Genomic DNA, 14,865 nt, shown 5'->3' on the forward strand with positions numbered 1-14,865 from the left:
TCTATCATTATAAACTTGAGCAGAAACACAGACATAAAATCGTAATACATTAATTAGAAATTTTGGCAGAAACGGGCTATACACCAGAATGATGATGATGGCGACACATTTCTGTTTTGAAAACGAAATTCATTTTTCACCAGTTATTATCCCAAATGATGTTTCAGCATGTCTTTCAATCACTTATGTCACTTTAGACATCTCAAGTAATTTGCTTATCGCTTCTTGAGTATTGCAAATGGCACAAAATGTTGTACGCCATCAATAAAACTAAGATCAGACTATAAACACACCAGACAACACATTAAAACACAAACTCATTAATTACAATTCCTAACCAACAGCCTGGATGCAACATCAGCGATCTGTATATTGGCAAATGCACATATGTATGCTAAATACAGTATATTCTAATGCACTGTAAAAGAAGCCGTTCTGCATTCCTTCTACCCCAAATATGCATCTATATAGGCAATAAAGACCAAGCTTTCCGCAATTACTGTCTATTACCTGTCAAACCAAACTTTCCTCAAATTCTTTATGGTACCGAATTGACATTTTACATCTATAATTAGTCATTTAACATTTTCCTGAGCCTCCACATGTGTGACAAAGACATTTCAACATTTCTATTCTGGCTAAGAGCGCTTTTCAAACACTAATTAATTTAAAAATCGAGCAGCTGTCAGCAGCTAACCAAGGTCAACATATTCATGGTTTCTTGGAAATGACTGCTCCACTGAGCTGCGCAGGATGTGATTGGTACAAATCAAATCTTCAAATCCCCATTGCAAGGAACTCATCAACTCAAACCCAACTACTTGTGATGGGTTCGAAGGTTTGCTATCACAAACATTTGTTTTTCTTCTTGCTACAGACTTGCATCTTCACCTGTTTGGTCCTGTTGAAGTTAAGCGAAGATTTCAAAACACTATCAACAAGCTACAGCATCAAAACTCCAGGTGAAAGTGCTTTCAATCCGCTTTGCCTTTCATTTTATATGTACATTGGCTCTTCCAGGTATCTTTGATGTGATCTCAGACATGTCCTTGCATTGCCACCTTATCTCTCTGCCGAGTCCCTTGGCAACCTATCCCCATGTCCATCTAGTCAAGGATAGATTACAGTAATTGTTTTCCAACCTGGATGTCAGATTATTAGCTGGACCAAAGTCAAGCGTGGATCCTGTGCACCATTTGTTATCGGATAGGAAATAGTGATACTATCATATTTCCCTGCCATAAAACTGACCTTCACCTTCTTACTGTCAGGCATGTGAGGGCAACATTACATAACATCTCAGTTATGACTATACCAGTAACGGGGCCACACAGGTTTAGCATCTAATTAGTATTCTTATGGTTTAATGCAAATTACAATTCGTTGACCCACTTGATTGTGCTTTTCGTTAAACAACTAGTCTCTAATAAAACCGTTATGATAAATGATGAACAGAGCAGAAGTATAATAATACTTGCAGAATACTTGCCACTTTCTGGCCATTATTTAATCTGAAAGCCCTCCTGTGTGAATTCTGACATAACTATTGGATAAATCTCCTCTGCTGAGACCAAGAGCGCTACACTTGTCTAGAAGTAATGGCAACACTGAGAGCCATTAGAGTTACGGATATATTTGTCTCCTGGGGACGTTTACCCTTTAAAACCTTATATACCCCTAAGGACTCAGATGCTTACAAAACCTCTGAATTATCAATGAATAGTGGGATGGCATTTTCTTTAATAGAGACTTTCTTTTGTAGATTGAGGGTAGGGGTGTCTAATATCAGCTGTGGCCTCAGGACTTCAGGTCTTAATGACTTTGGCAAGCACAAAACTCAATCACAATAAAATGTATATTTCAGTTCTTTCATTTACAGTTACTGAAGTCGTTCAAGTAAATGAGAAGAAGCTGTAAATGACCTACGAGGTGAGATAAATACTGGTAACAGGGGTAACTCTGGTTTTTATTTCTGCTTCTGTGAATAATCTATACAACAAAAACCCTTCTATGTGCCCTTAGGTTGCTTATATATGAGTAAACATTAATAAGCACTGCCAAGCAGTAAAGAAAATACTAGCTGTGCTTTTGTTGATCCATTGCCACTTTTAATAATAACATGTTGGCTATGATAACCATATCAAGCATCGCTCTGTCCAGAGAATTATGTACAGTATGTAAGAGATGATCCACAAGTGCACATTATATTATTATGTCACACTTATAAATTATTAGCCACTCTACAGTCAAAGCAGGTTTTTATTTCATATCATTAAATTTCCTGTTGTTCTTCATGTTTATTTAGCTTGGTTATCAATTAGACTGCAATGTTCTTGTATCCAAAATAACTAGATAAACAAACAAAACAGACTGATTTCAGGACATTTTTTTTTCCACTTAGCAACAGCTCACCCATTTTTAGAGCAAAAGTGAAAGGGAAATTCTACTCTAAAAATACAGATAGTGCCGTTTATTTGTCTGGACTGTTAGTACTAGTTTTATATGTTGTATTTTTCAGTGCAGAAGTAAACCATTTTTCTGTGAATGTTTATGACTTACGATTCATTAGGTTTAGGTTCAGGTAAACAAATAAAAGAATAACAAAACAACCTATGTGTTTATAATTATAACACTAAATTACAAGAATATAATAACAAATAGTAATTCGCAACATCAAATTTGTTTTTAAACATTTTATGAACAAAAGTCAATGGAAGTTTTCATACCACACCTCCAGTATAATGTAAAGTATAATGTTTGCCCAAAAACTAAAAATAGATAGCACACCTAAACTGAAATTCAGTTGAACTCAATTATCTTCAAAACAAGGATTGTACACTGTCATAAAGATTTTTAATATTCACCTTTTTGAATTGTTTATTTTTTTCACATTGTTTTTGCCCTTGTTTTAAGAACAAATTAAACAACAAATATACATACAAGAAAATGTTGCCAATGAAGTAAAAAAAAAAAACCTTAACTTGGATCAACGTCTTATGCAATTTTGCTTCTTTTTAGTAATTTTTGTTAATTAATTAATTTATTTTTAATTTGTTAACTGCTGATTACAAATTAAAATGATTTTTCCAGTGTTGACTAGAAAACTATAAGCAGAATGTTAGCAGAATATTAACAGAGTGCTGTCTTGCTTGCCCTGTACAGATGGTGATGGGCAGTTTGGCACTGAAATATTCAGTAAAAGGTTCTGGGATTCCATTCTGTTGCCTAAAATTGAGACAATGGTGTGTGTTTCTACTACATGTCAACTTGTTTTTGCCTAAAGCCCATGCAGGCACAGATCCAAAAGACAGTGAAGCCGGAGTTTGAGTCTGAAATCTATTATTTTAGACCTAATGTTGTTCAGTCAAGACACTATGCTACAGTTTATGAAATACTGATAATGTGATCTTCTTTATTTTATTATGTTTTTATGCAGCTATGTCAACAACTTTGATCTCCATATTAGATTCATTTCCCATTTCCAATTCTTCAATTCAAAGGCTACGTTGCTCAAAAGATTATAACATAATGTTCTGCTTGTTTGACATTTAAGAGGACATTTGAAATGCTCAACTTAAGCGCAGCAGGGCATAGATTGGGGCATTGTCTTCATTACAGACTGTTTGCTGGAGTTTCTGTAGCGCTAATGGCATTAAGTTAAGGAAATTCCTGAGGAATTGTGTTCGACATAGGCCTCGTAGAGTCTAGCCAAATAATTACTCCCTCAGGCGAACTGTGAATCCAGTACGGACATGCTTCCACAATCTTGCAACCAGTTTAAATAGATGGTGGCAGGAGTGACCATCAAAGGAGGACTTTATTAGATGTGGCATCCACTCCAGGGAAGGCATGACAGAGAACCTGTGGCCACATACGGATTTCAAGTTCTATTTCTAACTGACCTTCTCTGAAAAGTGAGCAAGACGTGTTGCAAAGTGCTTGCTGTGTCATCAAAAGCTACAAGACCAAGTTTGGTACAAGAACTCCATTTGCACATTTGCAATTCTTATTGGCGTTATGAAAGCTGGCTCCCTTGGCCCTTTGCCAACATCTTTGCCCTAGTTTACATGACTTATCTTGGATTATTCTTCATTATCATGCTCACCTCTAAATGACTTAAGCTTGAAGGAGAAGTTTGTTTTGCAAATTTGACACCACTACCATCTGTACATGCAAACTACCGTGTTTATTTAGTTGCTTTGGGGGTTGAATGATGTCTTACTCTTAACACAATAAGGCATTTCATTCTTGCAAGATGCATTCACATTCTTAATGCAGACAGAAACAAGCTGCTGCTCCTTGAGTACCTGAACAGAAGATAAAAAAATAAAAACCTTAAAGTGACAATACATTTTCCGTTACAACCATTTCCTTAAAGGCTAATCTACACTGCACTGACAGACATTCCAGACATGACAAATGCCAAGATGCTCATTCGCTGAAAAACAAGTGCAACCAATGCCAACAGAGGCAGACGGGGTAATACACTGATCCGACAAAACCTGACGGATGTGTCTGTTGCCGTTGGTAGGTGTCTGTCGTTGCAGTGTAAACTGGCCTTAAGATGTTTCTTGCAATTAATTGGCCTTAAGAAGTTTCTTGCTATTAGAGCCAGCACATAATTTATTATTTAGCATTTAACATTGAAAATTTATTTAAACAACTGAAGTGAATATATTACGTGATATGCTAATGAACTAATAAGTATAATTGCCATTAATGGCACATATCAGTATTTGATAACAAACCCCCCAAATGAAGAGAATAGGGTCATGAATAGACAAGCAATGTGGCATTAGTACAGGGTTGGGCAAAATTCAGAATCTAAGAACTGGCTCCCTTTCAATCCATGAGTATAAATTTGAATTAAAATGGCCACAACCCACAGGAAGTTGAAATGGAATTTACTTAATTGTAATTCAGAGAAAGTCGACACAGGTAATGCATTCTGGAAATTAAGGGCCAGATTTGCTAACAGCTTCCGCCAGCACAAACCGTCTTCTCGTGTTAAAACAGTACTGTCAGGATTGACTAAAACCGTGCAATGAAGAATTAGCGCTGAAAAGGTGTGTACACAGTTAGTTTTGCACCTGACCATATTGAATATGCATTTGTCTGAGTTTCCCTAAAATTTATGGAATAAGAGTATTAAAATGAATCATGCAACTTAATTTACTAACGTTTGCGCTTGTCGCCAATATTTAATGCCCAAAAAAAGCATGTCTTAAAGCAGGTGGTAATTTGCGCTGCTCTGGGTAAATTGCGCTGGTCATTATGGAAATTATCTGGCTGTGCCTGTGATATTTAATGTGTGCATTGTCAGTAAATTGCTCACAGAATATGTGCTTTTAATGGACGCTAATTTGCCATAATGCGTTCTGTCCTGGTCCACAAAAGTTAATTCATTAAATATAATGAAATGTATAATGTACATGTACATTTTTTTGGTAAAACATCTAATTTCATTGACATTTTTTTTTCAATATATCTATTGTTTTATGGACCTCATTTAAAGCCTGTAAGACATCAAACTGCAAGGCTTTTAAAACTTAAAAAAAGAAAACACTCAAATGAGACTCTGTCAAGCAAATATCCAACTTAATTTATATACGGTATGAATTTTTTTTCTCTTTTTTTTCATTCTGTTCCCCTACATTTAAACTGCAATTCTAAATCCTTTTGTAGATCTCTCTCTCTCTCTCTCTCTCTCTCTCTCTCTCTCTCTCTCTCTCTCTCTCTCTCTATATATATATATATATATATATAAAGATTAAGTTTTGAAGATACTACCTCAAACTCACTCCATTTTGCCAAGTTTCTGTACACTGACTCATTATTTCATATATAGCAATTTCATCAGTTCAGCTCCAGGTCAGATCTCTAGTGCCATATTGAGAATTTGATTAAATTTTATGAATGCGACACCTTTACTAGCCAGCTTTACTAGCAGGCCTTACAGCTAGCACCACCAAGCCTTTATGGGGGATCCAGAAAACAGCAGCACATCTGCACTTCAGTCAGCCAAAGAAGAGCCATGTCATACACTTTCCACTCGCTGCCTGTTGCCGCTAGCATCAAATTCTCAAGACTCTGATTCCAGCATAAAGAATTCATATTCCCTCTCGTTCCCTGTGGTCAGTGAATCAACAATGCCTGGAGGAACCATCACAATGCAGCACAAGGTCACTTTCAGAAACTTCATGCTCACTGTCACTACTAACCTTCATTAGAGGAATCCATTCTAATCTTCAGAAATCATCTGAAGACATACCTTTTAATGCAGCATGCGACCAACTAATGACCCAAAATAAAATAAAATAAAATAAAATAAAATAAAATAAAATAAAATAAAATAAAATAAAATAAAATGAGTACTTGAATATAAAAAAAGATTAAAAAAATATATTTTGGAGACAATAAACATGAAAATAAATATAATTATTCTGCACTTACACCTTTACTAAATGACTGTAGCATTGTTTTTCAGATAAACAAGTATGTTAACTTAGCATGTTTCTTAAATATCTGCAAACATATTATGGTGTTTTTATGCTTTAGTAAAGTCAAAAACTTACCTACAGCACCTATAATATTTTTAGGCACTATTCTTATTTCTCCATTTAATTAGTTAAAAAGACTCAAAAGTGTGCTAAATGGATGGATGAAGAAAAGCCTTTCGCTTAATAACAAAAAAATAAAAATGGTAATTTTGTTTAGTCTTGTAATGTCAGATTAAGAAAATCATCCAAATTTTTTTTATTTTTTTATTTTTTCTGTCATATTACTGGTTCAGAATGAATAATGAGTAGAAGAACATGTCTATCTCATGCTCTTGCTTCTGGACTCTGAGTTTCTCAGATGGATACCTGGGTAGTCTGTGTACATTGAAGCCAAACAGCCCCTGCCAATAACAGCTTTATTTTCTGCAGATGAGCGTTTCCATCAACTGGCATCTTGAACCAGCAACAGCTGGTTAATGTGTATAAGAGTGAAGCGGCAGAAATGGAATGGGCTTCCATTCTGATGGCATCTCTTTCAGATGAATCAGTGGGCTAAATTGGATTTTGCTGGGCTGTGTCCTGAAGCACAGTGCAGATGTTGCTTTTTGAAGCCGATCACTTGTCCTGGTGATGCAGTGAATACCTGCTATTTCACAGTCAAACTCATGCCAACTCAATTCAATGCAGCAAGCTTCTAATCAGCACTCTTGGATCTTACACAAATCAAACAAATCCAATCCTATAACCAAACTTCTGCTAACATTTTCAATTATCCAAGATGCATGTCTATTTAGAGGAATGGACACAGAGGCAGACCAACCTGACAGGTTTCTAAAGTTACACAAAGCCTTTTTATAGAAGTACGTTTAAGATAAATGTGGAAAAAATGTAAACTCTGAATTCATAATTGCAAGATACAAATTTAGTATTCTGACTTTTCATCGCTATTCCAAGTTTATATCTCACAATTCTGGCATTGTTATTCAGAACTCTGAGTTTACATCTTGCAATTCTATTATATATATATATATATATATATATATATATATATATATATATATATATATATATATATATATATATATATATATATATATATATATATATATATATATATATATATATATATATATATATATATTTTTTTTTTTTTTTTTTTTTTTTTGCTTCTGCCACAGAATAAAAAACTATAAACAGTAATTGCAACTTTATATCTCACAATTCTGACTTTTCTGGTAAGTTACGTTTATATACTGCAATTGCAAGAAAAAAATTGCTAGAAAAATGTCAGAATTGTGAAATACTAATTTGTAATTACCTTTTTTTATTCCCGTGGCAGAAAGTAGCTTTCACACAAAAATCATATATCCATGCAAATGAGGTTTGTTTTTATTGAAGGCTCAGAAAAGAATCTAAACGATCCAGTGAAGACGTATATGAATTTCCATATAAAACAACATTATGCAACTTTTCTGTAAGATAATAGCATAGATATGTAAGGGTTGGCAAACAATTTCATATTTCACTCCAGACCTCTACAGAACAGCTTCCAGTGAATGGTTGTATAGACACTGGAATCAAGTTCATGGTAAATGTGTGTAAGTAGTTCACAAACACAGTACGCCAAGCACATGAGGAAAATTATGGCTATGGATGACCTGTCAAAGCAAAAAACTTAAAAGCGGCTTGCTTTTCACCGTTCTTCCTTTCAACCCCCAGCATTTTATTACATTTGAGCTTTTTATGAGAGAAGCAAAAAGATAGCTACTTCCAAAAAAGACAAAACATGATTTGTTGTTGAAATATGAGTTAGTTTGGAGAAACGGCACAAAACAAAACAAATCAACCGAAAAAAGGAAAGAGGCATTCAAGCATTGGCAACAAAAACAACACTTTTCTGACTCTGAATGTTGAAAGTTATTTCAAAAAGAGCCATGTGAGCTGAAGTCAATGACAATCAACACAGTTTTGAATTATCTTTCTCATGCTTGCATTAATTAGACATCTGGAACAAAATGATAAATGATATCAAAATGGCTTTAACATAAAACTCCAATACTCTTTTTTTTTTGCACCTTTTATGCAACAAAAATCATCAAATCAAAGATAATTAATCGTGTAATTAATTATCCAGATAGGACAATCGAATAGACTTTCACAAGAGAAATACTAGCCATGGAAACCATGCATGTGCAATGACAAAGCGAGAAGTTTACCTTGATAATGGGCACTGAAGCCTTTGTATCGATGGTTGCTGTCAGTAACAAAGTGTAACCTCAGCCAGTTCTTGTTGCTAACAATAGGAGATGGGACATTCATTCCGGATAGCCTGTAAAACATGAAGGAAAGCTCTTTACATATGTTATGAAATTAACAGCGACAACAAAAAACATTTATAATAACATGGCATCTGCATAGAGGGGTTGTAAAACTCATGTTTTGTAGATGTACAATATAGCACTGTCAAAATGAGTTTAAATGATCTGTCTGTTTAGGTCGTGCAAGTAGATGTTTGGATAGTCAATATTTTATCTTCTGAAATATAAAACTTTTTTAGAGCTCATAATATACTACCAAGGTCACTGATCTAATACGCTGACATTTTGAGGCATGGCACTAGGGACATTTAATGGAGTACAAGCACCTTAACACTTAGGCCATCATTACTCATGAAGTGCAAGTCGGGCCGGATATGGTCAGCACGCTCCCTGGACACTTTTTGAGGGGCGGTGCACATAAACTGAACATTTTGACAAGTAAAATCATCACTGTGTGTGTACTGTATGTGTGTGCGCATGCAGTGTGTCGTGAATCAGCGTGGTGCTGCAACAGAGGACAGAGGTCATTGTAACCCCAACCCTCCAACCATCAAAATACTCCATCTTCATCCTACATCTGTCTCACTTTATTGATGACTAACTGGAGATGTCATTAAAGGACATGGCCACATGAATCACACTTTAATGGCCTTCACAGGCTGGAGCAGAGCCATATCATTACTGTTATCTTTCTGTCTCTCTCTCTTTCACTCACCCCCCACACACACAGTTTACGTTCTTTTGCTTAAACTGAAAGGTAAAGTCTGTAATTTCTGTGCCACTAGTGTCACCACACAGAATTATAAAAATAATGACTGTTTGTAATGTTTTTCCATTACACAGCGCAACTTGTGAGTGGGACAGTTTCAATACACCACAGCAGTTCAACAAACAATATGTTAAAATTGGGTAACCTACATTGCAGACAGTATGTCTAGTTACTTTGTACATTTTCTGGTCCACATACAAAAATATTTCCAAACGAAGTCAAACAACTGTGGCGTACACACCTGTCAAAATCTTAGCAGTCCTATTTTGTTCCTGAATGGATCCGTGTTTTGAACAAATCGGCTGAGTGAATGATTCACTTACTCGTTAGAATTCAATAACGAATTCAATTGTTGATTCAGGAAAAAGTTGATTCAGACAATTCACTCATAAATATAGTCATTTGTCACCACCTACTGCTGCAATGATGTAACTTGAAAATGATTTTTTTTAAAACTATAGTTTATTCTGTATTTTAATTTATCAGACATATGTTGTTTACTAAATATTTAACAAAATAAATAAAAAAAATGATGTAAAGATAATGAGATGATCAGCAGTAAGCATCTCTATTGTTTAATACACATTTCACATTTAATTAAATAATATATTTAAACAGTTACTTACTATGTTCTAAAATATATGCAAGACATTTTTTTTTAGCATCGCATCATTTTTCTTCAAATGTATTTTACAAAATATCAGGGTGCCATTATGTCAATTTCCACACCCCAGAAGAGCCCTATGAGATAGCAGAAGGAATTGAATTTAACCCATTGACTTAAATATTTAGATTCAGTTCAGCAAAAACACTGATTAATTTTAGATTAATTTTGTGCCTCTTTCTGCAAGTTACACTATTATGCCAAAAGGTGGCGACAAGTATCTTATTGAACATTATTAATAATTCTTTCAAACGTTCACTTAACAGATTTGTTGGATAAAGAAAGAAACACCAAACACAGCACCATTTAAAAATACTGATAACAGAAAGACAGTTAAATTATATCTTGACGTGTGTTAGGAATATATATATATTGGGGGGTATGAGTGGTTATGAACGAGTGAATAAAACACATTTGTCCATGTTTTACTCCGTCTCGAACACGCTTGAAAAACAGTGTCTCTTCTGTGGATTGGTACACTTTCACCTTGTTTTTTTTAGTCTCGAGCAAGACTGTACGACATTCACATTACACGATTTAACTGATTTTTACGTAAAAAGGGTGACAGCGCACCGCATTAAAAGAAATGATCATTCACGTTTTCATAACTGCTGGCCAAATTCAAAAATAAAACTAAAATTAAATCATCTTTGAGAGCAAGGGGGCCCCCTGGTGTTTCGGGGGCCTAACGCAGCTTGCGTATTTTGTGTATAGGGAGGATCGGCTCTGTATATATTGCAAAAAAAGTGGCCAAGAAATACAATATTTGAACCAATTCAAAATCTTACAATTTGTAGTATAGTCACACACATCTTTTGCTTGATTTGATGTTGTATTTCACACAGCTTCATAGCCTCCCAAAGGGACTATTGATTTTCTGACATTTGAATAATGTGTTTATGAAATCTGTTTTCAGTTGTATGAAACTTGCATGCAGTGGCACAATCACAAAACAACAACACTTGCACACATAACCCATTCCATGTCCATGACTTTACATGTCTCAGTGAGCTTAAACTTAAATCTGAAATGGAGCCCCATAAATTAAACATATGCTCCTATAAAGATCATACATTAATTATGAGTCAAAACTTCAGTTCTTCAGTTTTAAGGGCGTAATCTACTTTAGGAAATGAAGTATGGCAAATACCCCTTACATTTAAAGGAATAGCATTAAAAGCTTTAGTTTACCCTTTTTGTTGCCAATAACCTATGCTCACAAATCAGTCCATACCAAAATAGACTTCATACTAATCTTGGTGGTTAAAATACAGCATGTGTGCTAAGGCTTTAAGGACAGACACATGTTGTATTTCTTTTATTCTATCTATGCATGCCAAGTACTACAGAACAGACTCTACAGGCCCACCCAATCATGAACTCCGCTTCATCAAAATAAGTCTTAATATAGCCACTTTAATTTAGAGTTTTTTTTTGTTGTTGTTATCGATGCTCAGAGTCTCAGCTTTTAAGTTCTATATGTTTTTTTTTCTCCAAAATTAATACATGAAATGTCTTTTTTACGCTCTTTAATGTGGTGTGACAGATCTCTGTAGCTGCCTCAGTTCAAACAGAAGCACAGAATGTGAGTAAATCAATTGTCTCTTCTGCTTTACTACTAGCTGCAGCATGAAAAAAAAAAACATTAAATAACACCAGAGAATATGTTGAAAGACACAGTACAACTACAATTGAAATGTATCATAATGCATCAAGTGTATGAACCTGACATTACATTAACCAATATCGAAAAAATGGTGGCGATATATTGTTAAATATATGCACTATATTACAAATGCATTACTTTTTATTTATTTATTTTTTTTTTGTTCAGTGCATAAAACGCAAAATATGTTTCAGCATTAATTATGACTTAAATATATAAACTTGGCATTACATAATTTACATTATTGCATTACATAATTTACCCATATTGTTAAAAAAGGTATGGTATTTTAATTAAATAAGTGTGAATTTTGCAGTATATATATATACACACTATATTATTGATGCATGACTTTTTTTCTTAAAAAAAGCTTTCTCTAAAAGTACAATCTTTATTATTATTATTTTTTTTAATCAGTGCATAAAATGCAAAATGTGTTTCAGCATTAAAATGACTCAAAATGATGGAGAAGGTCACAAAGAACTTGTGTATTCTTGTATGCATAATGCAAATTAGAAAAAAACAGTACATTGAAAGTACTGAAAACTCAGCTAGAATATCAGCTACAGCCTATAGGTGCCATGAGACAAAATGCAACTTCCTTCAGATATGTCTTTAGATGACTAAGGAACACACCGGGATGTAGCATTTCAGAAATGCTCTTGTTGTATATCAGCTCACTTCTGAACAGAAATACAGCTTTGTTCTTTAATTATAAAGTAAATTTCAGTGCACCGGTGAATTTGCTTATTGGCTTATTGATGTGATCGTCTCGGCTGCGAGTCATCATCCTGAATAGCACGTTTCCACATTTGTAATTGCCTGACATTTTAATTAAATAAGTGTGAATTTTGCAGTAACATAATTTCTCAGGAGCTAGAGAGGCTGGCAGTGTCTGAAACCAACCACAACACCAGAACTCTGATTCCTCCACATCGCATATATCTACCCCTGAATAAATCACCATGATCCAAGCCAATAAACCCTTTCACATGGATAAATGTAATTTAATCAACATAGCTCATTCCAAGGTGTCTGCTCTCTCTGTGTGTGAATGTGTGTGCAGATGTTTGTTGGAAGGCAAGGTCAGGAAAAGGAAGGGGAGGTTATCAAACACATGGATGAGCAAAGAGTGGTATATGAGCAGATCCTACCATGTGCAGTTAATCCACATGGGATGTAGAAACGGTTTATAAATAGAACTAGCTTATATGGTGCTGCAAGGAAACTAATATTGCTAAAAAAAAATTGTGCATGTCATTCTATATTTTGGACCAAACAGCAATTGTTGTTAGGTATAGAAACAATAATATATATAAGTAACACAGTGTATTCCAATAATTCTTGTTTTATTTATTGTAATACTTTTTAAAGTAAGTATCGGTAGACACTCTGCCAAAGCCAGCAAGCCAGCCAAATTATGAGTAAAGCAGAATGGACTAGAAATGGAGGAACAGAGGAGAGAATTTGAGATGTGTAGGAGTGGACAAAAAGTAACAGAAAAAGTCAGGAAAAGAGCAAGATAAAGATTTAATAATAGGAGAAAGAGGCAGAAGAACTTTCTCTATCTTTGCATTCAGAAAGGACCTCAATGTCTATGAGATAACTATGACTCAATGTACTAGACAGTGAAAACTAGTTAATAATTGCATATGATTTAGTTGATGCAAAATTTTTGCTTTCAGTGTGGACAGAAATATTGTTTGTCTTATTAGGAAATGGCATTACAAACACTGAAAGAAATCATTTCAATACCTCAGACATCCAGCAAGGAAAGGTACATCAGATAAACACTAAATCAGACAAAATTACACCTCAACCTGTGCCACAAATCGGACAAGATTATATAGCAGCTTTAATGTAGTGTGGGTGTGTGAGACTTCAGATGCTGGTCTATGCATGTGAATGATGTGAATGACCCAGTGAAATCAATAAATGCAGCAAAAGACACACTGAACTACAGAGCATGCTCGGACTCCAGACATTGAAATGTGGCTTCAAAACACATCGACTGCTCTAAAAAAAACTTCAAAAAGGGGGATTGAGACAAAAGGGAGACAGCCTTCTCACAAGGCAAAGAAAAATAAGAGCTTATCATCATTGACCATAATGGACTTGGCGAGCTTTTAAGCTTTTGCCATGCGAGTCACATCCCCTTCTCAGATCAATAGCTCTCAGTGGTTCTGTGCAAAATTAGGAGAGATTCATTATTAACAAATGACAGCTGTTAGCATGTTCCTTAATCAAGGAATCTGTCTTAATTGCCTAGCCGCTAATTAAGACAGGTGGCAGCACTAATATAGAGACCCTTGTCTTTTTGGCACACAAATACACAAACATAAAATGTATCACAGTTTCCACAGAAATACTGTACAACTGTTTTAAACATACTAATCAGAAATGTTTCTTGAACAGCAAATCAGCATATTATAATGATTTCCAAAGGATCATGTGACAGTGAAGACTGGAGTAATGGATGCTAAAAATGTGGCTTTCCCATCACAGGAATAGATTCCTTTGTCAAATTTTTTTTTTATAATTTTTTTTTTTTTTTTTTTAACTTTTTTGGTCAAATAAATGCAGCCTTGGTGAGCATAACACCAAAAAGAAAAAAAAAAACATAAAAACGTATATAAAAACATATTCATAATAAATCTCACTTTACTGTTTAGTAGTTTGGGAAGAAGCTTTTATAAATAGCACACCAATCGTTACTGTCACACACAGAAATGAACACATACTCTTTCTGAAACTTCATCAACATCCTGTATACCTGGGCTCCTATGGCGAGAGAGGGGGGCAAGACATGGAAAGAGAAAAAGAGAGAGGGAAGAGCATGGCGGAGCAATGGAGAGAGGGAGCGAGATGAAAGCAGGCTAGAGCATGGGTCTCACACCGGCGGTCGCCTCATCAATCACGAGCCGCCATAGCCCAGACGAATGAGAGGC

General features: G+C 34.9%; 1 protein-coding gene across 5 annotated transcripts in view; it reads right to left on the reverse strand.

Moving 5' to 3' along the window:
• The window catches only part of csmd3b (CUB and Sushi multiple domains 3b), a 370,548-nt gene that overhangs the window by 183,515 nt on the left and 172,168 nt on the right, over positions 1–14,865 (reverse strand). For all 5 annotated transcript variants that reach the window (XM_042745476.1, XM_042745479.1, XM_042745477.1 and 2 more), the window contains exon 6: positions 8,717–8,829. In XM_042745476.1, coding sequence (XP_042601410.1) covers positions 8,717–8,829 — 113 coding nt within the window. The remainder of the gene's footprint in view (positions 1–8,716; positions 8,830–14,865) is intronic.

Source organism: Cyprinus carpio, chromosome B19, assembly GCF_018340385.1.
Source record: "Cyprinus carpio isolate SPL01 chromosome B19, ASM1834038v1, whole genome shotgun sequence".
Lineage (NCBI taxonomy): Eukaryota > Metazoa > Chordata > Actinopteri > Cypriniformes > Cyprinidae > Cyprinus > Cyprinus carpio.